The sequence below is a fragment of the Camponotus vicinus genome, unplaced genomic scaffold (genome assembly GCF_025532165.1).
Source record: "Camponotus vicinus isolate PSW18456_S1 unplaced genomic scaffold, iyCamVici1.0 SCAF_13, whole genome shotgun sequence".
NCBI lineage: Eukaryota > Metazoa > Arthropoda > Insecta > Hymenoptera > Formicidae > Camponotus > Camponotus vicinus.
Genome location: NW_028141949.1, coordinates 10811699 through 10834129, shown reverse-complemented (window position 1 = coordinate 10834129; position 22431 = coordinate 10811699). Strand labels below are relative to the sequence as shown.

General features: G+C 32.0%; 1 protein-coding gene and 1 long non-coding RNA gene across 2 annotated transcripts; one reads left to right on the top strand and one right to left on the bottom strand.

Annotated features, from left to right (window-relative positions):
• Positions 1-8537: 8537 nt before the first annotated feature.
• On the bottom strand, positions 8538-10313 carry LOC145964294 (uncharacterized). The gene is made up of 3 exons (XR_014436404.1): positions 9758-10313; positions 8960-9145; positions 8538-8850 (listed from the first exon to the last, which is right to left on the bottom strand). It is a non-coding gene; the product is annotated as an uncharacterized LOC145964294 (long non-coding RNA).
• Positions 10314-13244: 2931 nt separating this feature from the next.
• On the top strand, positions 13245-15092 carry LOC145963973 (uncharacterized). The gene is made up of 2 exons (XM_083086334.1): positions 13245-14577; positions 14629-15092. Exons 1-2 carry the CDS (start codon positions 13245-13247, stop codon positions 15090-15092), a joined length of 1797 nt encoding a protein of 598 aa, XP_082942460.1.
• Positions 15093-22431: the final 7339 nt, after the last annotated feature.

Below are 22431 nucleotides of genomic sequence, written 5' to 3'. Positions count from 1 at the left end.
CAATAGAACTGTTATGGATATGTCTAGGTGTTTATTAAAAGAGGCAAAGGTTAGCAGGATGTATTGGCCAGAGATAGTACAAACAGCAGCTTATTTGAAAAATAGAACCTTAGCTTGCACTGTTGAAACAAAGACATCGTATGAAATATTTTTTAATGAAAGGTCCAGTGTAAAATATTTGAAATTGTATGGAAGTAGAGTTTATGTTAGAGTACCAGAACAATTGAGAAAATCAAAGTGGGATAATAAAGCAAGTTTAGGAGTATTGTTGGGATATACAGAAGTAGGATATAGAGTGTTGGTAAATAATAGAGTAATTAATGCTAGGCACGTTGATGTGATTGAAGAAAATATTAAGCTTATAGGTTTTAATGATAGTGAAAACAATAAAAGTACAAAAGATAAATCTAGTGAAGGGAGTGAGGACGAATCCTATCATAATAGTGAATCAATAAAAGAAAATGTATCTGAGCAAGTTATAACTAATAAAGTAAGAGACAAAGATTGTAATCAAATAAATCCAAGACGTTCAAGTAGAGAAAAGAAATCAAACAGTCGTTATGTAAATGATGATTTTGTTTCTCAATATGTCTGTGTAAATTATTGTAATGCGATGGTACCTAGTTCATTTGAGGAAGCGATAAAAAGCAGTGAAAGCAAAAATTGGCAAAAGGCTATGGATAATGAGATGGAAAGTTTGAACAAAAATAAAACCTGGAAACTTGTAGAAAAACCTAAAGATAAGAAAATTATTGATGTAAAATGGATATATAAAAAGAAAAATGAGAATGTTTATAAAGCTAGACTAGTAGTTAGAGGGTTTCAACAAGAGGAATATGTAGACAATGTTTATTCGCCAGTAGTTAAAATGCAAACACTTAAAACATTATTAGCTTTCTGTTGTCAAAATGATTTTATAATAGAACAAATGGATGTAGAAACGGCTTTTTTAAATGGAAAAATAATGTCTGAAGTTTATGTTAATCAGCCTAAAGGTTATGGGGATGGTACAGGTAAAGTTTTTAAATTATTTAAAGCGTTGTATGGTTTAAGAGAAAGTCCTAGAATATGGTATGAATGTTTTAACAAATTTATGGAAGATTTAAATTTTAAAAGAAGTAACTATGATTATTGTTTATATGTAAAATCTAAAAATAACGAATACATTTATATTTTACTGTTTGTTGATGATATGCTAATTTGTAGTAAAAGTCAGGAAAGAATTCATGAAATTAAAGAAAGGCTATCAAAAAGATTTAAAATGAAAGATATGGGTAAAGTAAGAAATTATATAGGAATTGATATTGACTATGATGTAAAGAAAAATGTAATGAAGCTAAGCCAAACTAAATATATTGAATCGTTAGCAGAAAAATATAATTTAGAAAATGCAAAGTTATATAATACACCAATGGAAATAAATTTAAAGTTAGAACCTGCAGAAGTAGTGAATATGAATATTCAATATAAAAAAGTGATAGGTGATATATATATATATATATATATATATATATATATATATATATATATATATAATTAATATAATATAAGAAATAAAACAAAAATAAAAAGTGAATGTGTAATAAAAATATGAATAACGCTTACTCATTAAAGGAAGTATAGAATTCGTCGCTTGCGCATATGTGTTATAGTTTGAATTAAAATTTTGTAAATTCGCTGAAACACAGGTCTAAATTAAAATACAATAATAAAATTAAGATAAGAGATTCGCCAAGTCTAAGTTCGAAAATTGTTCATCTATTTCAACGGTTTCTCCCAAAAGTAATGATAATACAAAGGAAAATAATATAAAGAGAAAAAAAAGATAATAATAATAATAATAATAATAATAATAATAATATAAAGATGGGAAATTAAAAGAAAACGAAAGGGAGTAAAGAAAAAATAGAAAGAAGAGTTATATATAAAGAAGGGCTGAAACGAGATATAAAGATAGAAAACAATATAAATTCTCGCTAAATAAATCAGAAAGAGCTAATAAAGAGAAATAAGGAATTGTTCGCGAACCACCTTGCGGAGATTCTAGAGGAACGGGGAATTGTTCGCGAACCACCTTGCGGAGATTCCAGGCGAACGGGGAATCGTTCGCGAACCACCTTGCAGAGATTCCAGGGGAACGGGGAATCGTTCGCGAACCACCTTACGGAGATTCCAGGCGAACGAGGAATTGTTCGCGAACAACCTTGCGGGGATTCTAGACGAACGGGGAATCGCACGCGAACCGCCTTACGGAGATTCTAGACGAACGGGGAGTAGTTCGCGAACCGCCTTACGGAGATTCTAAACGAACGGGGAGTAGTTCGCGAACCGCCTTACGGAGATTCTAGACGAACGGGGAATAGTTCGCGAACCGCCTTGCGGAGATTCTAGGTAAATTAGGAAGAACAAGGAATGAGACTGGAGGAGGGGGTGAGACAAGGATTGATTGATTGATAGTAATTAGTAAAAATTTAATGGTTATTAAACCATTTAGAATTATTTGTCAGACATAGATATGGGAAAGGGAGAAAATAAAAAATTACTCAATTTTACTCACTACTTGTTGGCATCACAAAAATGAGTGCGTTGATAAAATTGCAATAGCTGAGGTCGGAGCTTTATAACATGAAGAGCTGGGTAATGGAGATGTTCACCAGAAAATTCACACGATGCACAATTAAATGTTAACAAAATCATTTTCACTGTGATATAAAACAGATTAATAACTCAATTGCATAACGCAAAAAAAGGATTCCCGAGGCTATATAATTTGAATCAAATTAAGATTGAATTCTCAAAAATGTGAATCTCGACTGTTACTAATAGAATGAGTGAACTGTAATGTCAACTGCACTGTGGATTGTCGGAAGAATTAGCGTACTGAACTGTCAACTGGAGTGTTAATTAGGGTGCTCGTCGCTCCTTGCGCTTGCATTTTTTAAAGTTATTGCTCCTCCTCCTTACTGGATGGTGGGAATCTTTTGTAATAATTTCAATATTCCCTTCTTAAGGACAAGGAGGCTGATTTTTGGGAGGAGAGGCGTTTCTTAAGATTTTAATTGGTTAAGCCCTTTGGCTCGAACTTAGCTCCATCCAGAGAGTGGGAGTAAGTTGATTAACTTATCGTTCTTGATAATTTAACGATACGGAGAACGCTTGAGGGTGGCCTGTCAAACGAGCGCACGTGCACTATCAATTTCAAAAGTTTTTGTCTTATGTTTAGATTTGTCAATCTTCCCGAGATCCAGCGGATCTTTGTTTTAGAAATGCTTGAGATAGAGCGGTTTCGAAAGTAAAGCTACCAATAAATACGGGGCTGTTGGAATCTCTTATAATAATTTCGCGTTTCATAATTCGAGAATTTATTTAGTGTTCCGAATTTATTTAGTGTTCCTATCTCGACTGGCCATTCCCCGTATTAGATTTGTTAAGTTTTAATGGTGATATACGCGGGTTAGGTTGCGTTCTTCTACGCGCTATCGTTATTCTTAAGAAGAATCGCTTTGCATTCCAAATGCAAGCCGATCCTTGGTTTCTTTCTTGCACGATATCATTTCGAAGAAAGAAAAGAATCGTGGAGTCCTCCGGACGTAACATAAAGAATTATATAAAATTAAAAGTAACATAAAATTGAAAGGAGTAAACGATTTAACGATAACGGTTTTAGGTAAAATACACGATCAAATAGCATTTGAAGAGAATAATAAAACTTGGTATTTTATTATGGGTAGTAGATGATAAGACCATGAAATATAATCTTTTATTAAATAGGGAATTTTTTTGACGAATCTGGAGTAAAGTTAACGTATGACGAAAGTATATAAATATTGTTTTGAAAATAAAAAATTAGTTAAAACACATAATATTTTTTCTATTGACATGGTAGAAGAGCGAAATAAATATGATGTTATTGAAGATATGGAAAATATATTTTGGTCAAATCGTAAAGATCTTTTGCAAATATTTCGGGGAGTGGAAGAGTTAAAAATAGAGCTTGCAAAAGGTGATTGTTCATTTAAAAGATAACTCCATTTTTCGTTATGCCCCTAGAAGAATGTTAGTATAAAAAAAAAAGGAATTAGAAGAAATAATAGACGATTTGTTAAAAAGAAAAATAATAAAACATAGCATTTCCTTGTACTGTGCGCGAGTGATTCTTGTATCGAAACGTAATGGAAAGAAAAGAATGTGTGTAGATTTGCGTTCATTAAATCAGCATATACATGTGCAAAAGTATTCATTTCCGATCATCGAGGATCAGCTAAATAAATTATATGGTAAAAAAGTATTTACGAAATTAAATCTAAAAGATGGATTTCATCAAATATTAATATGCTAATGATACTAAATATTTTTCTTTTGTTATTCTATCGGATCAATATGAGTTTAGTTTTGAAATTACCTTTTGATTTTTCTGAAGCGCCAGCTGAATTCCAGAAACGTATTGTTATTATTTTTAAAGATTTAGTTCGTAGTAATAAAATATTAATTTATATAGATGATTTATTGATAGTAACTGAAAATGTGCAAGAAAATCTTCAGATTTTGAAAGAAGTATTAATTATTCTTAAAACATATAATTTTCAGCTTAATTTGTCAAAATACTTGTTCTTGAAATCCGAAATTGAGTATTTAGGTTATTTAATGACGGAGAGGGGTATCACTTTGTGTAAGCGTCATGTACAGGCAATACTCGATTATCCATTGTCGAGAAATGCTACAGAATTGCACAGCATTTTTTGGGCATAAGTAATTATTATAAAAAGGTATCAAAGCTCCCTTCAAATTAAAAATTAAAAATTAAAGTGGTTAAGAAGGCATAGAGAGCTAAAAGTACAAGGTTAAGATGGTAACAGTAATATATATTAATAGATCATAAATGGTTTACAAAACTTCAATAAGATACATATAAGTGAAAATACAGATTGGGACGCAAAATATCGATAAAACATATACGTGAAATAAATTGGAGCGGACGTTTCAGCTTATTTTTAAGCCATCTTCAGCGCAAAAACGTATGGGTGAAATAAGGAATTCGATTAAAAAAGTTCGCAGGGAGAGTAACGGAGAGAATAAATAATTTATCATTTATATGATCGGCGGAAAGCGACTGTGAACAATACGGATTAGTTTAGGTCGGCTCACGGTTATTTTCCAATTGAAGGGATTGTCTCTAGTTTGGGTTAATAGGCCCAAAGTTGAGCGTGAACCAAAAGGAAGACTATAAAATATTAATAAGACAGTAAAAAATATATATATGATTGAGAGTTCACTTAAATAATGGTTAAAAATAAAAATAAAGATATATGGAAAAACCGAGTACAACAGGATGAGAGATTACTTACAATGCCATGATTATATTAAAGAATCAGTGAGTCGTTAAAAAGTTGAACAAAAAAGCCGCAGATAAAGAATTATTAAAAATTAAGTGCAAGTTCTCTTTAACGAAGATAAATACAAATGGTACAAGTAACGAGTGATTTCGAAATTTATAAGTTTCTGTGTGTGACCCTCAGACATTAGGAAGTTTGTTTATTAATTCGTTGTATATGTCTGGAAAACAACCGGTGTCAGTTTGTAAATTTAATCCGTTATGTTGTCGTTTAATGTAAATAATTTCAGAGATAAGCCTTTGGTTGGCATTGTTTACAGACAAGTGTTTGGCACTCCCATGGGCTCCCCCCTTTCACCAATCATAGCGGATATAGTGATGCAGGACATTGAAGAGAAAGCCTTAAATACGATTAGTTTTACACCTCCATTTTATTATAGATTTGTTGACGATATAATCACGGCTTGTCCATCTAATCTAACAGATTATTTATTAACTGTTTTTAATTCTTTTAACCAGAGATTACAGTTCACACTTGAGGTTGAGGATAACAAGTCGCTCAATTTCTTGGAGATCACTATCATGTCTGAAAACAATAAATTACATTTTGATTGGTACCATTCTCCAGTAGATATTTGAACTTTCTGTCACAACATCCCAACTGTCAAAAAAGAGGTACAATTATTGGTCTACTTGACAGAGCCTTCTTGTTGTCGCATCCCAAATTTCATCGTAAGAACATCATATGTGTACACATCATAAAGATTTTACTTAATAATGGATATCCTTTGAAATTTATATTTAACACTATTAATCATAGATTACTTTATCATTTACGGGAATCTAATAACTCATTAACTGAAAAAGAAACATCTACTTATTTTACAGTTCCTTTTTTACCTACATTGACTGACAATTTCAAACACATCCTAAAAGATACCAATACTACTTTATCTTACTATAGTCTCAACAAACTTAACTCAATTATTAAGGCTCATAAAGATGTTATCCCGAAAACATTGAATACTAATATCGTTTATAAAATTGAATGCAATTATTGTGATGCTTCCTATGTTGGGCAGACAGGTAGGAAATTAATCACAAGGATCAATGAACATAAGAAACAGATTAATAAATTGACTACTAATAAATCTGTCATTACTTAGCATAGGTTGAATTTCAATCATGATTTTAAATGGGATGAAGTTAAAATATTAGATAAAGAAACAGGTTATAATAAAAGGCTTATCTCTGAAATTATTTACATTAAACGACAACATAACGGATTAAATTTACAAACTGACACCGATTGTTTTCCAGACATATACAACGAATTAATAAACAAACTTCCTAATGTCTGAGGGTCACACACAGAAACTTATAAATTTCGAAATCACTCGTTACTTGTACCATTTGTATTTATCTTCGTTAAAGAGAACTTGCACTTAATTTTTAATAATTCTTTATCTGCGGCTTTTTTGTTCAACTTTTTAACGACTCACTGATTCTTTAATATAATCATGGCATTGTAAGTAATCTCTCATCCTGTTGTACCCGGTTTTTCCATATATCTTTATTTTTATTTTTAACCATTATTTAAGTGAACTCTCAATCATATATATATTTTTTACTGTCTTATTAATATTTTATAGTCTTCCTTTTGGTTCACGCTCAACTTTGGGCCTATTAACCCAAACTAGAGACAACCCCTTCAATTGGAGAATAACCGTGAACCGACCTAAACTAATCCGTATTGTTCACAGTCGCTTTCCCTCGATCATATAAATGATAAATTATTTATTCTCTCCGTTACTCTCCCTGCGAACTTTTTTAATCGAATTCCTTATTTCACCCATATGTTTTTGCGCTGAAGATGGCTTAAAAATAAGCTGAAACGTCCGCTCCAATTTATTTCACGTATATGTTTTATTGATATTTTGCCCAATCTGTATTTTCACTTATATGTATCTTATTGAAGTTTTGTAAACCATTTATGATCTATTAATATATGTTACTGTTACCATCTTAACCTTGTACTTTTAGCTCTCTATGCCTTCTTAACCACTTTAATTTTTAAGTAATTATGTTCTTAAATATTATATAATATTATGCTCATAAATTTATACAAAATTATGCATTAAAAACTAAATCGTTGTAGGCATTATTAAAGAAAGATATTATTTTTGATTTTAATGAGGAGTGTAAGAAATCTTTGGCGAATTTGAAAAAGGAATTGTCTTCTCCTCCCCCCCCTCAGTATCGTATATTTATAATCCGACAATGTTAACGGAATTGTATATTGATGCGAGTAGTCAGAGATTCGAGGCAATATTGCTACAAAAACAAGCTGAAAATTATTACGGATCTATAGCACATTTTAGTAAGGCTACCATCGATGCGGAAAAAAATTATCATAGTTTTGAATTAGAAACATTAGCGATTGTTAAAGAGGTAGAACGATTTCCCGTATATTTGCAAGGAATCCAATTTAAAATAATAACAGATCGCAACTCTTTGATTTTCACTATGATAAAAATTAATATTAATCCGCGTATCACTCGTTGGAGTTTGATTATTCAAAATTATCAATTTGAATTAACATATCGTACCTCTAAAAGAATGCTTCTGTCTTAGCAGAAATATAATGATAGTTAATGCAATTTCAGTAGAAAATGAATTAATGTACAAGCAATTAATAGATCCATAACTTAAGGCTCCCGAGTACTCACGGCGGCCATATTGAAATTGTGACAGTAAACGAGAAATTACAGCCCAATTTACGTTGCGCCGCATTTGTAAATGAAATGATATTTTAATAAAATTACACTACAGATCGATTCAGCATACTTGAAAAAATGTCCGATTACTAATTCCTTCCCTTGACAATTAAGAAATAGCCGTAAACTAAGTCCGAAACGAAGTCCAGAAACGCGAGAAAACATGCGTTTTGACTACTGTCAAAAAGAGTTTTAAATGTTCCTTCACCTTACACCGGTTATTATCGGACAATTTTACAGGTTTCAGAAATACATTGGACGTCATAGCACTAGCATAAAGCAAATAATCACGAAATACGGCGCAATGTAAATTAAGTTGTCATTTCTCGCTTACGAAGCCATTTTTCACGCCTTATAGTTCATTGATTGACAGTAGTGAGGCGCTGCATAACAATTGTAATATGTAGGTAACATGCTGATAACTTTATGATAATGTTAGGGTTAGGTAGGTAAATAGGTAGGTAATGTAGGCACATTTATTATCATGTGTGCAATATATATTGTTTTTATTTAAAATATAAATTATATATAAAAGAATGCTTTATTTTAAAGTTTTTTTAATAATATTGAAAAATAAAAAGAGGTCCTGTCCCAGAACGCCCCGTCCATCCGCCACCGCGTCCTCGTCCTCCTCCTCCTCTTCTCCATTCTCCTCCTCCTCTCCATTTTCCTGCCCATCCTCCTCTCCAGCCTCCTCTCCAGCCTCCTCTCCAACCTCCTTTATTTCTGGCCGAGTAATAGCTATATACACAGAAAATGTAACAAATAAAACAATTAAAATTATTAAATGGAAAAATTAAATTAATGAAATACTAATTAAAATTTTTGTTGCATATAAAAATAAACGTACTTTTGGTTTCTTCTTTTTAAATTTCTTCCTCCCCTTTTTCTTTTTAAATTTTCCTTTTCCATCTCTTCATTTCCCTCTTCTATCTCTTCGATTTCAATGCTCATACTTCTTTTTTCTCTTTCTTTCACGTTCTCTTTCCTTGTTTCTTTTCCAACCTCTATTCTTCTCCGTTCCTCCATCAGTTTCCTAATTCAATCAATTAATAATTAATTTATTAAACATTTTATTTAAAGTTAACCAATGTTTTATTTTTTGTAACAGTGTCCAGTAGTGTGAGTGAGACACACTGATATATTCTCTCTCATATTAGTGTGGACACTGTGTTATACATGCAATGTCTTGCTGGAAAGCATCACCAATTGTCAACTTTAGCGACTCAAGTCGACACAAGCATCATTCTCTCTTTGTTGTTAATGCACATTGAAAAAAGGCAGATTGATGCTTGTGTCGACTTGTCACTTGTGTCACTTAATAGAAAGCACTTTATATGTGTTTATATCTGAATTAATAAAGCAATAGTAAAGTCGGTATTCACAATCCGTTCTTATTTCAAGATCATCTTAAGTAATGTCTTAATATGCTAATACGACTGTAATTTATTTAGAATATATTAAAACTTTATTTAAGACAGTCTAAAATATAATGTCAGATTATAAATACCGATTTAAAAGAGAACAAAAATCGATAATGCCATGTTGAGATCAGATCCAATTTTGCATATTTTATAAACAGCATATCTAGCTTATACATACTAATTTCTAATAATCTAGAAAGAAATAATAAAATATATATATTAACCTTTTTTTCCTCTCTTCATGTTCCTTCTCTTCCATTTTCTTTCTCTCTCTTCCTCTTTCTTTCTTTCTATCTCAGTAATTCTATCTTCTTGGTCTTTTTTATTCTTTCTTCTATCTTCTTCATCCTTTTTATTCTTCATGTCCCTCTTAGTTGCCCTATTTGCATAAATAATACATGTACATTAATATTACATTATCAATCACTGCTACATATTATTTTTTGTATTATAATATAATAAAACATTTTCTATTAATAAGGAAAAAATTAAAGTTGTATTCTTTATAAAAATATACCCATCTATCTATTTACATAATATAACCAAATATAGAATTAACATACTCACATGTTTCTCGCTTGACAATGAAGCTTCAACTATAAGCTGTAATGAGTAACGAGAGCGCTATACAATACGCGACACGCGACGCGATGTATACATATACAGGGTGACCCATTTTAACTTAGGCAGCCAAATAACTCGAAAAATAAGCAAGATAGAGAAAAATGTTTTAGACAAAAGTTGTATGGTTTCGAGGGGGCCATAAGATGGTATCATTGGTTTGACCTTGAAGAGTCATTTGAAGGTCACGTGAAGGTCACTTCAATTTTTTTAAATGGAATACCCTATATATTTTTGTACATTCTTGTAGCTTATTTCGAGAGCTTTCCAAAACACTATAATTAAGTACCTTTCCGTTAAGTACTTTTTGAGTTATGATGCTTGAAATAATTTCTTAATTTTACATAAACCGTAAAATATCTTGTATAATATTCATTTTTCGATTATCTTACCTTAATACTTTTATGTACAAAATAATGAGAGGAATCAATTGGTATAAAGAAAACACATAGTTGTTTTTAAGAAAAAATATGGAATTGTTAATTGCAAATTACATATTTTTTCTTCGAAACAACTATGTGTTTTCTTTACACCAATTGATTCCTCCCATTATTTTGTACATAAAACTATTAAGGTAAGGTAATCGAAAAATGAATATTTTACAAGATATTTTACGGTTTATGTAAAATTAAGAAATTATTTCAAGCCTCATAACTCAAAAAGTACTTAACGAAAATGTACTTAATTATAGTGTTTTGGAAAGCTCTCGAGATGAGCTACAAGAATGTATAAAAATATATAGGATGTTCCATTTAAAAAAATTGAAGTGACCTTCACGTGACCTTCAAATGACTCTTCAAGGTCAAACCAATGATACCATCTTATGGCCCCCTCGAAACCATACAACTTTTGTCTAAAACATTTTTCTCTATCTTGCTTATTTTTCGAGTTATTTGGCTGCCTAAGTTAAAATGGGTCACCCTGTATATACACCCTTACGCGATAACTTTTTCTCGCGCCCGTTGTTTTTTTTTTGTCAAGTTCTTACACGCTGCGTGAAAACAATCGAGCGATCGAATTATTACGGCGTGTATTACAGCGTGTATTACAGCGTGTTTTTTCATAAATTTTTGTATAAACATATAAAATATTATAGAGAAATCGTGTGAAAGTGATAAGGAAGTGGAAATACAGTGCGATGATTATGGACCAATTTATGGAAGAAGGCGCAATTCAACGAGGTACCGATTATCGTGTAAGCGGTTGAGTAAACGAAAATTTTGGATGAATAAAAGGTAATAACATCATTTTGTTAATAGAAAAAAAGTACCATGTATACATAATTAATTGCAAAAAATTAAGTTTACGTACTGGATGAACCCACTGATATATATTATATTGTTGATATATACCTTCCATAAGTTTAGAAACACTCTATATTTTACAAATAAACAATTGGTACGGAAGATAATATATATGTATGTAAATACCTTCATTTTTATTTTATTTAGTTAAATAAACATTTACAAATTAAAATAGATTGATTTTATTATGTATTACATTTTATTATGTAATACATAATAAAATCAATCTATTTTAATTTGTAAATGTTTATTTAACTAAATAAAATAAAAATGAAGGTACATATTACATACATACATATGTATTATCTGCCGTATCGATTGTTTATCTGTAAAATGTAGTTTCCAAACTTATGGAGGGTACTGTATATAAAAAAATTTTTTTTAATAAAAAAAAATTGGAGAGACGGTAATCGAACCCTTGTTCGCAGCTACATTATACATACGGATTCAAGTGTCTGCACTACGCCGTCTTCACGTTGAATGGTGTAAAGTTACCGGTAGATAAGAAATGCTGTATTTTTTAAATAAATTTTCTAAAAAACGGCTGAGCATTGCGTCCTATTGCTTTACTGAAGTATTTTTGTACTAGAGTATTATACTAGAAAAAGGCTCATCCGTGACTCTAAGTTCGCGCCCTCCTATTATAAAAAGAATAAAAATCTTGTCATTTATAAGATAATTGGTATGTATTTTTGGAAAAAATATTGAAAATATTTTAAAAAAATAGTTTGACAGTATTTCAGTATAAATTTTAACTAAAATTATTTTTCCTCAATGAAACTGCTTTGATTTTTTTTTAAATAATTTATTTTAAGTATAAAACATAAAAAAATAATGCAAAATTTCAATCACGTATGCAAACATTTTATTCGAGAACTTTGTGCATTATTTTCACATTTTTATATTTATTTATGGGAAAAAAAATAAATTGAAAAATACAGAGATATTAAATAAAAAACTAATGCAGGTAGATAAAGACGAGCGAGTTTTTCAGGATGGTATAATTATGCATGATGAATTAGATGCAATGAATATTGAAATAAATACAGACGATGAAAGATTGACACAGCAGGACAATTACACATTAGATAATGATGAGCAAAATGATATAATTCAAAATGATATAATTATGCATAACGAATTAGCTGCAATGGGTCTTGAAATAAATATTACAAACAAAGAAAGAACCACATGCACATTAAGTAAAAATGAATTGGAAAAAATATTAGAAGATGATAGTAAGACTGAAGAAAATGACACATTAATAACAGATAATAATATAGACGCATATCGTGTAGAAAGTAGCAGTATGCCAGGAAAATGTATCGTTGATTTTGTCTTTCTTTTTGAACAATTACATGAAAAATTTGATTACCATAGTCACGGAATAGAATGTAGTTTTCGTGACTTAGTATTTATTGGTGCCCGAGCGTATAGATTAAAAAATAAATTTTTTTTCAAATGCCGAATATGCAATTTCGAAAGTTCAGTTTGGAGTGAGCTACCTCCTGAGGAAAGTCTAGATGTAAATACAGGAGCAGTGGCTGGCGCAATACTTACTGGTACTGGATATACACAGTTACAAGAAAGATGCGCTGCTATGAATATCAAGTGCATGACCAAAAAAACCTATGAAAAGGCCCATGAAACTGCTGCTGAAGCATTTGCAAAAATTGCAGAAGAAAGCATGAATACTGCTGCGAATGAAGAACGTGAGTTGGCATTACAACGCAATGAAATAATAAATAGAATACCACATATAGCAGTAAAAGCTGACAGAAGCTGGATGAAAAGATCATACAGAATAGGACGGTATGACTCCTTATCAGGTGTAGGCACAATAATTGGTGCGCGAACAGGCAAAGTGCTGCACATGTCTGTAAAAAATAAATATTGTGCAGTTTGTGTTAAAGCAGAAAAGTTTGAAAAAGAGCCTGCAAATCATAAATGCTACAAAAATTGGGGTAGAGATTGCAGTTCAACAAGCATGGAAGCAGATGCGATTGTAAAAGGATTTAAGACAAGCGTAGAAAAGCGCGGACTAATTTATTCCACATTCATAGCAGACGGAGATAGCAGTGTATATAAAAAAATAATACAAGCAAATCCATATCCTAATGTTTTTATAGAAAAAATTGAATGTCGAAATCATTTATTGCGCAACTTGGCATCAAAAATAAAAGAAATAGCGAAGACAAAAGGTCGTTTTGGCAAAATAAGAAATGTTATAGGTAATCGGATACTTCGAATTAGAACAGCTGTAACGAAAGCTGTACAGTATCATTTGGAAAAGGAGAGCACAATGCAAGAAAAGATTAAGGCTCTCAAAATAGACCTGGATAATATAATAAATCACGTTTTTGGCGAACACAATGAATGTGCAAGAATAGGATACTTCTGCGATGGATCGCAGAAAGAAAATGAAGAAAATTATATTCCAGAATTAAAAAGATGTGGATTATATGAAAAGCTACAAAATGCATTAAAATATATAAGTTGGAATGCCAAAAGTTTATTGCAAAATGAAGACAGTAACAGAGTAGAAACTTTTAACTCTGTAATAGCAAAATGTATTGGTGGAAAAAGAGTTAATTATGGTCTAAGAGGATCGTATGAAACGCGTTGTAATGCTGCAGTAGTCGCATTTAACACTGGCAAGCCTATAAGTCATTTAAGTAATGTTCTTGGAACAAAACCAGGGGAAATAGCAGTGCATTTGGAAAATGAGAAAAAAAGAAGTGCACGTGACACTAGAAAACGAACAATACCGCAACGTTACGTAAAACGTGCAGTAGCTGACAAAGATTATGGGCCGCAGGCTGATAAACCTGATGCAACATCAGCCGAAATAGAATTAAGAAAAGCGCAACACATGCATATGCTACGAGATTGGCAATTAAAACGAGTAGCAATAGAAGAAGAAACTAAAGAGCAAGCAACAAGCGGCATTTGGCAATATTATCGCACAAAAATAATAACCGCTTCTCACTTTGGATACATATGTAAAATGAGAAAGAGTACTTCTTGTGTGTTAAGAGTAAAATCAATCATATATCCACAACAATTGAATGTGGAAGCAGTGCAACACGGAACAAAATACGAGGATGTTGCACGCAAAAGTATCGAAAGTGCACTAAATATTAACATTCAACGTTGCAGATTATTTATAGATTCAGAAATATCATTTTTAGGCGCTTCGCCAGATGGACTAATAGGAGATGATGGAATTGTAGAAATAAAATGTCCTTTTGCAGCACGATTTTTAACACCAGAAGATGCGATTACAGCAAATATGTCGAATCTGCAATCGTTATATAAGAATGGAAAAGATAAAGAAATGAAACGCAGTCACATTTACTATTATCAAATACAAGGGCAATTACATATTACACAGCGAGAGTACTGCATCTTCGCATTATGGACACCATTTGGATTAAAAATGGAAAAAATTATACGTGATGATATTTTCTGGTCTGAAAATATGGTTGCTAAACTGAAGCAATTTTATCAAGACTGTGTTTTACCAGAATTACTTGATCCAAGACTGGAAAGAAATATGACAATCCGCGACCCAGATTATATAACTGAAGCAAAAAGACAAAAAATGATGGAAAAAGAAAAGATAAAAAAATAGATTATTATGTGGAAATAAACAGATTATGTTTAAAAAGACAGCTACACACATAAGCATTGGAGTAGAAAATAATATCAAAATATATTCTGCGCTAGACGCAATGATTAATATTAAAATGCATTCTGCGCTGGGCGCAGTGATTTCTGTCAAAATGCATTCTGCGCTGGGCGCAGTGATTAATATCAAAATGCATTCTGCGCTGGGCGCAGTGATTTCTGTCAAAATGCATTCTGCGCTGAGCGCAGTGATTACCCTCAAAATGCATTTTCTGCGCTGGGCGCAGTAATTAATATTAAAATGCATTCTGCGCTGGGCGCAGTCTATCATAGACAAATGAAATGTGTGTACAATTCTGCTCATCTACTTGCATTCTGCGTTGAGCGTAGTGAAAATCATAAACGACAAAATATATATATATATATAGTCATAAAAATATACATAAAAATACGAATCGTGCAAATTACCCATATATACATATGGGTGCATTTATATCTTGCCGTTAGAGTTCAAATTATCAATTCTCTAATGGGTAGATATGATTGCAATCCGTATGTACTTCAGCAGGATGTCTACCATCCAGTAAGTGAAAAAAATAAATTATATATATATATATATATATAAAATTAATTTATATGTATATAATTTCAGATATATATATATATATATATATATATATATATATATATATATATATATATATACAGGGTGACCCATTTTAACTTAGGCAGCCAAATAACTCGAAAAATAAGCAAGATAGAGAAAAATGTTTTAGACAAAAGTTGTATGGTTTCGAGGGGGCCATAAGATGGTATCATTGGTTTGACCTTGAAGAGTCATTTGAAGGTCACGTGAAGGTCACTTCAATTTTTTTAAATGGAATACCCTATATATTTTTGTACATTCTTGTAGCTTATTTCGAGAGCTTTCCAAAACACTATAATTAAGTACCTTTCCGTTAAGTACTTTTTGAGTTATGATGCTTGAAATAATTTCTTAATTTTACATAAACCGTAAAATATCTTGTAAAATATTCATTTTTCGATTATCTTACCTTAATACTTTTATGTACAAAATAATGAGAGGAATCAATTGGTGTAAAGAAAACACATAGTTGTTTTTAAGAAAAAATATGGAATTGTTAATTGCAAATTACATATTTTTTCTTCGAAACAACTATGTGTTTTCTTTACACCAATTGATTCCTCTCATTATTTTGTACATAAAACTATTAAGGTAAGGTAATCGAAAAATGAATATTTTACAAGATATTTTACGGTTTATGTAAAATTAAGAAATTATTTCAAGCCTCATAACTCAAAAAGTACTTAACGAAAATGTACTTAATTATAGTGTTTTGGAAAGCTCTCGAGATGAGCTACAAGAATGTACAAAAATATATAGGATGTTCCATTTAAAAAAATTGAAGTGACCTTCACGTGACCTTCAAATGACTCTTCAAGGTCAAACCAATGATACCATCTTATGGCCCCCTCGAAACCATACAACTTTTGTCTAAAACATTTTTCTCTATCTTGCTTATTTTTCGAGTTATTTGACTGCCTATGTTAAAATGGGTCACCCTGTATATATGTAATTATATAAATTAATTAATTAATTAATTATTATACTAATTATATACCCATTATATATATATATATATATATATATATATATATATATATATATATATATGTATATATGTATATATGTATATGTCCAAATTATAGTTAAAATTATATGTACGGTAAAATATATTGTACGATGATGGATAATAACAGTCGGATGATAGCTAATAAAGTGAGCACATATACATTATGTATTATTGCTTTTCCACGTATAATCGAAAAAAGACCAAAATAATATTCTTGTCGATCTATAAAATTGTGATTGCTGGAAGATATCAGACAAAAATGAACAATCATGTTATTCTTATCTTTTCATCGTGCAGATGATGCATATAAGTATCGATAGCGAAAAAGCAATAAAATGTCAAGTCTAATAGGCGCCCATATTCTATATGTTGTATATTTGCTTACTTTATTAGCTATCATCCTATTGTTATTTTCATCATTGTATAATATTTTACCGTACATATAATTTTAACTATAATTTGGACATATATATATATATATATATATATATATATATACATATAAATATAAATTTCACAAAAAGTGGGCACCTGTTGGTCTTGTTACATTACTGCTTTTGCCACGAAAGACCAAAAATCGTTTTCAGGCCGTAGCTCAGCCGCAACGCGATATCTTAAAAGAACAAGGATAGTGCGATTGCGCTATCTTACATGCGTCCGCGCGAACAATACACTGATGTACATACTTATGTATATGTATAAACACCTATACATGAAACTCAGATTTCATTTTTCAGTTAGTAACAGTGACGACAATCATTATAAGAATTGTATGCAACGACTTACCATATGAGTGAACTATTACCATGCAATTGTATGATCAATGATAAGTCGTTGCATATAGTTCTTATTCCTACCGCAGTGCTTTTATTCTTATGTCGCCACTGTCAATTCAGAGTTTCACGGCGAGTACTCGGGAGCCTTAAAGAAATTGCAATTGACTTAGAAACTAAAGAAAATAAGTATTTTAGTTTAATTAATGGTTTATATACTTTTCTGAAATCATGAAGATAAACAATTATTTATTGTACCGGAAAACATGATTAACAATGTTATTCGTCTTTATTATAACAATATGGGCCACGTTTGTACTGATAAGGCTGTGCACGGTATAACAGAACATTATTCCTTGTCTAAAAGATCGTGCCCGATAATATATATAGAAAATTGTGTTCAATGTTTGAATTACTCTATCACTGCGAGTAAGGCTGAGGGCGAGATGGAAATTTTTATAGGAATACTCCGATGTATACTTTACATATTGACTTTTTTGGACCGTTAGAAGAAACTATGGATAAATTTAAATATATGTATACTAGTTGTCGTGGATGTCTATACAAAGTATGTTTAATTATATCTTTGTAAATCGACGGCTTCGGATGAAGCTATAAAATGTTTGACGTTTTTTTTTCAGCTTGTTTGGTTTTCCCGAAAAATTAGCGATCGAGGAACAACGTTTACATCTAAGAATTAGGAATCTGGAATTAGACATATTTTGACTGCGGTAGCGTCACCTTGGGCGAATGGACAGGTAGAACGTGTAAATAAATTTCTTAAATCCTTAGTAAAAATATGCGAAGAATCGGTTAACTGGAACTAGAAAACAAAATAAAGAAAAGTGCAATTTGTTTTAAATAATACGTTGCATAAATCTAGAAATACTACTTCTAGTAAATTGTTACTCGGTTACGATCAAAAAAATAAAAATAATAAGGAGTAAACTAATTGAGGATCTGACTGCGATTTGATAAACCGTGACATTGAACAGGAGCGTAGATAAGTAAGAGACGCGGCACAGTTAGCAAATAAAGCTGTATGAGAATATAATAAACTCAAATGCGTACAATAATATAATAACCTCAAATACAGCATCATAAGTCACTGACAAAATATGCGGAAGGAGATCTAGTTTTAATTAAGATCCTACAGCAAACGCCAGACGTTAATTTAAAATTAATACCTAAGTTTAAAGGAAATCTTATCAAATCAAAAAAATATTAAAGAAAAATCGATTTGTAGTTACCGACATTCCCGGATATAATTTAATTCAAAAGTATAATACTTATAATAGTTATAATACTATAATACACTCGTCAACAAAATTATCGCATAGGTAATTTCATGTCAAATTTTCGCATAACTTCAAATAAATATAACTCCATAAAAAATGGTTGTATTTGAAAAACTTTTTTCTCATTCTCAAGCTTAAAGCTTCTATTTTAAAAATCATTTGTCAGACTTAGAATTTATCCTACCCCCTCTCCTTAAAAGTAAGGACGTGTTTCGTCTTCAAAAAATTGCATAATTTGACGCATTTCACGGAGTGGAATAATTTTTTTTCGCACATTTCATGATAGTCAACATAAAATATGGACTTAAAATATGGACTTTTATGTGAATTGGAAAAAAAATGAAGTTTGTACGATTTTTTTTTCGCGTGTGTGTGTTGGAGGACGGGAATATACAAATGATCATAGCGCTAAATCAAATATGGAATGAAATTCTTCAGGTAATAATTAGAGCCTGCAACAATATGAGCATGAGTGTCTGCAAGAGATTATCCGAAGACAAGGCGGCAATACATATTTTTAAATGTGAACATTTCCACATTTCGTCCTCCAACACACACACACACACACACACACACACACACACACACACGCGATGCTTCAAATCCGACTAGCAACCTCCTCGTGATGCGCATCAGGTAATGCTAATGTTGGCGGTAAATGAACAAAAATGTATAGGTAATCTTAATGTGTCGTAACTCCACGAAAAAAAATTGTACAAACTTCATTTTTTTTCAATTCACACATAAAAGTCCATATTTTACGATAATTATCATGTGTTATGTCCGGTGAACTCCACGATTCTTTTCTTTCTTCGAAACGATATCGTGGAAGAAAAAATCAAGAATCGGCTTGCATTTGAAACACAAAGCTATCCTTCTTAAGAATAATGATAGTGTATAAATACGCAGCCCTAACCCGCACATATAACCGACATTTGAACCAAACAAATCTAATCCTGAGAATGGCCAGTCGAGATAGAGTTAACGAAACTCTAAATAAATTCGTGAATTATGAGAAGAAAAGAGTTATAAGAGATTTCAACCGCCTCGTATCTATTGGTACAGCTTTATGTTCGAAGTCGCTCTACCTCAAGAATTTTTAAAACAAAGATCTGCTGTTCCTCGGGAAGATTGTCAAAATCTAAACATACGGCAATACTCTTGAAATTGATAGTGCACGTGCGCTCGTTCGACAGGCCACCCTCGAGCGTTCTCCGAATCGTTAAATCATCAAACGATAAGATAATCAACTTACTCCCACTCTCTACTGGATGGAGCTAAGTCTCGAGCCAAAGAGCTTAACCAATTAAAATCTTAAGAAACGCCTCTCCTCCCAAAAATCAGCCTTCTTGTCCTTAAAAAAGGAATTATTGAAATTATTTCATTTGTTTAAAAAGATTCCCACTATCCAGTAAGGAGGAGGAGCAATAACTAAAAAATGCAAGCGCAAGGCGCGACGAGCACTTCAGTTGACAGTTCAGTACGCTAATTTTTCCGACGATTCACAGTGCAGTGCAATTGACAGTACGGTTCACTCATTCTATTAGTCACAGTCGAGATTTACATTTTTGGGAATTCAATCTTAATTTGATTCAAATTATACAGGGTGTCATGAAAGTGATATAATTTTAAAAAACTAAGGTAGATTGGCTCAAAGTTAGAAGAAAAGTCTTGTACAGTTATGCAATATTCGCAATAATTAACGAGAAATAAATTTAAGAAAATCGGCCAATGCGCGTGGCTAGAAGTGCGTGGCGGTGAAGGCGGTCTCACTGTAACATAATGGCGGCGCGCGGCGAAACGGTGATTGGGGAGGGGAGGAGCGATGAGTGTGTAGGCGTGCGGCGAAGGCTCTTACAGGTCTAGGACATTCACAGAGTTAAAGGGACCATACCGGTCACTGACCTGTGTCAAGCCCCTGACAGTGCGCTCGACCCGATCCATACACACACCCGAAAAAAGTGTGTCACCGGGTAAGTAGGTTGCGTCCTTTTAGATGGCTCGACCTTTCAAGGGTCTGGACGTAACACATGAAATTTGCGAAAAGAATTTATTTCATCCCGTGAAATGCGTCAAATTATGCAATTTTTTGGAGACGAAACACGTCCTTACTTTTAAGGAGATGACGAGAGGGGGGAGGATAAATTCTAAATCTGACAAATTTTTAAAATAGAGGCTTTAAGCTTGAGAATGAAAAAAAATTTTTCAAACATGACCATTTTTAACGGAGTTATACTTATTTGAAGTTATGCGAAAATTTGACATGAAATTACCTATGCGATAATTTTGTTGACGAATGTACTATTTTATCCGCTGACAAAATTAAACCATGGATTTGAATATAAAATATATGGCACTAGATAAAATCGATTAATCTAAATTTGAGAATTAGATAGTATATAAATTGTTAAAATTATATAGATAGTGTTATAGAATAAGATGTAAGACTGACGAAATGTGAATTCATTTTCATTTTGTATTGCGTAGGATAAAATTTTTCTTTCATTGTGTGACTTTATGAGATTAAAAATTACTTCGGGACGAACTAATTGGTCAAGATGGCCGAAGCTGTAAGTGAAAATTTAAGAAATATCGAGACGAGACTCAAAATTGAATCAAATATAGACTCCGTTAGTCGTACTTTTATCGAAGAGGTAGATGTATATGTATAAAGATGGGCACAAAGAAAGAGACACGCAGACATAGGCAGATGTATCCGTAGACGGACGAGAAGTATGAAGCGAGCGAGATAGACGAAAATTTTGGATTGTTATAAGCGAGAGAGACCGGAGCAAGAGAGTTATAAATTTAAGAGATTATTTTGAATAAATGTGTGCTGAAGATTTAATTCGATAAAATTATTGTTACGTCCAGACCCTTAAATGGATGGGCCATCTTGAAGGACGCAACCTACTTACCCCATGACATACTTGTTAAGGGCGTGTGTATATACATCGGATCGAGTTCGTCGAATCGTTAGAGACCTGGCATAGGTCAGTGACCGAAATGGTCTCTTTAACTCTGTGAATGTTCTAGGCCTATCCATTCGGCGGTCCCTTTTTGGTAAGGGAACTTAATCCCTTTTACTCGGGATGGGACTTTGCGCGATTTTGGGATTCAGGGAAGAGAGCGGGTTAGAGAACGTAATAATTTAATCATAAAATTGAAATTTTATTCATAAGTTACTTAATGAGACATTAATATATTCGTAGAAATTTACAAGACTCGAGATATAATCTTATAATGTCCTTAAAGTGTGCATGTGATTGAGTATGTGTGTGTGTGTGTGTGTGTGTGTGTGTGGTGTGTGTGTGTGTGTGTGTGTGTATGTGTGTATCATATTTCCGTGGGTGTTACATTGGTCCGGAGGTCATCAGTCAGAATATACAGGGAAGATTTTACGTTAAGAATTAGGTTCTGATTGGTTATTACAATATATATGTAGGATGTTGTTTACAAGTATATTTTATTTAAAACGGTATACAATATAGAATGTAATTAGAGTACAGTATTAGAGTACAGTAAGAGTACGTCTCGACTCTTTGAGCGATCGTTAGGAACTGACTTGCCTGAACTGCATTGTCGCAATTCACATTCGTCCTTCCGTCATGTATCGT

Coding starts and splice junctions, on each gene's coding strand:
- LOC145963973 (XM_083086334.1), top strand. CDS start 13,245: ATGAAAAGATCATACAGAATAGGACGGTATGACTCCTTATCAGGTGTA. Junction 14,578..14,628: donor CGAGGATGTTGCACGCAAAA/GTATCGAAAGTG, acceptor GATTATTTATAG/ATTCAGAAATATCATTTTTA.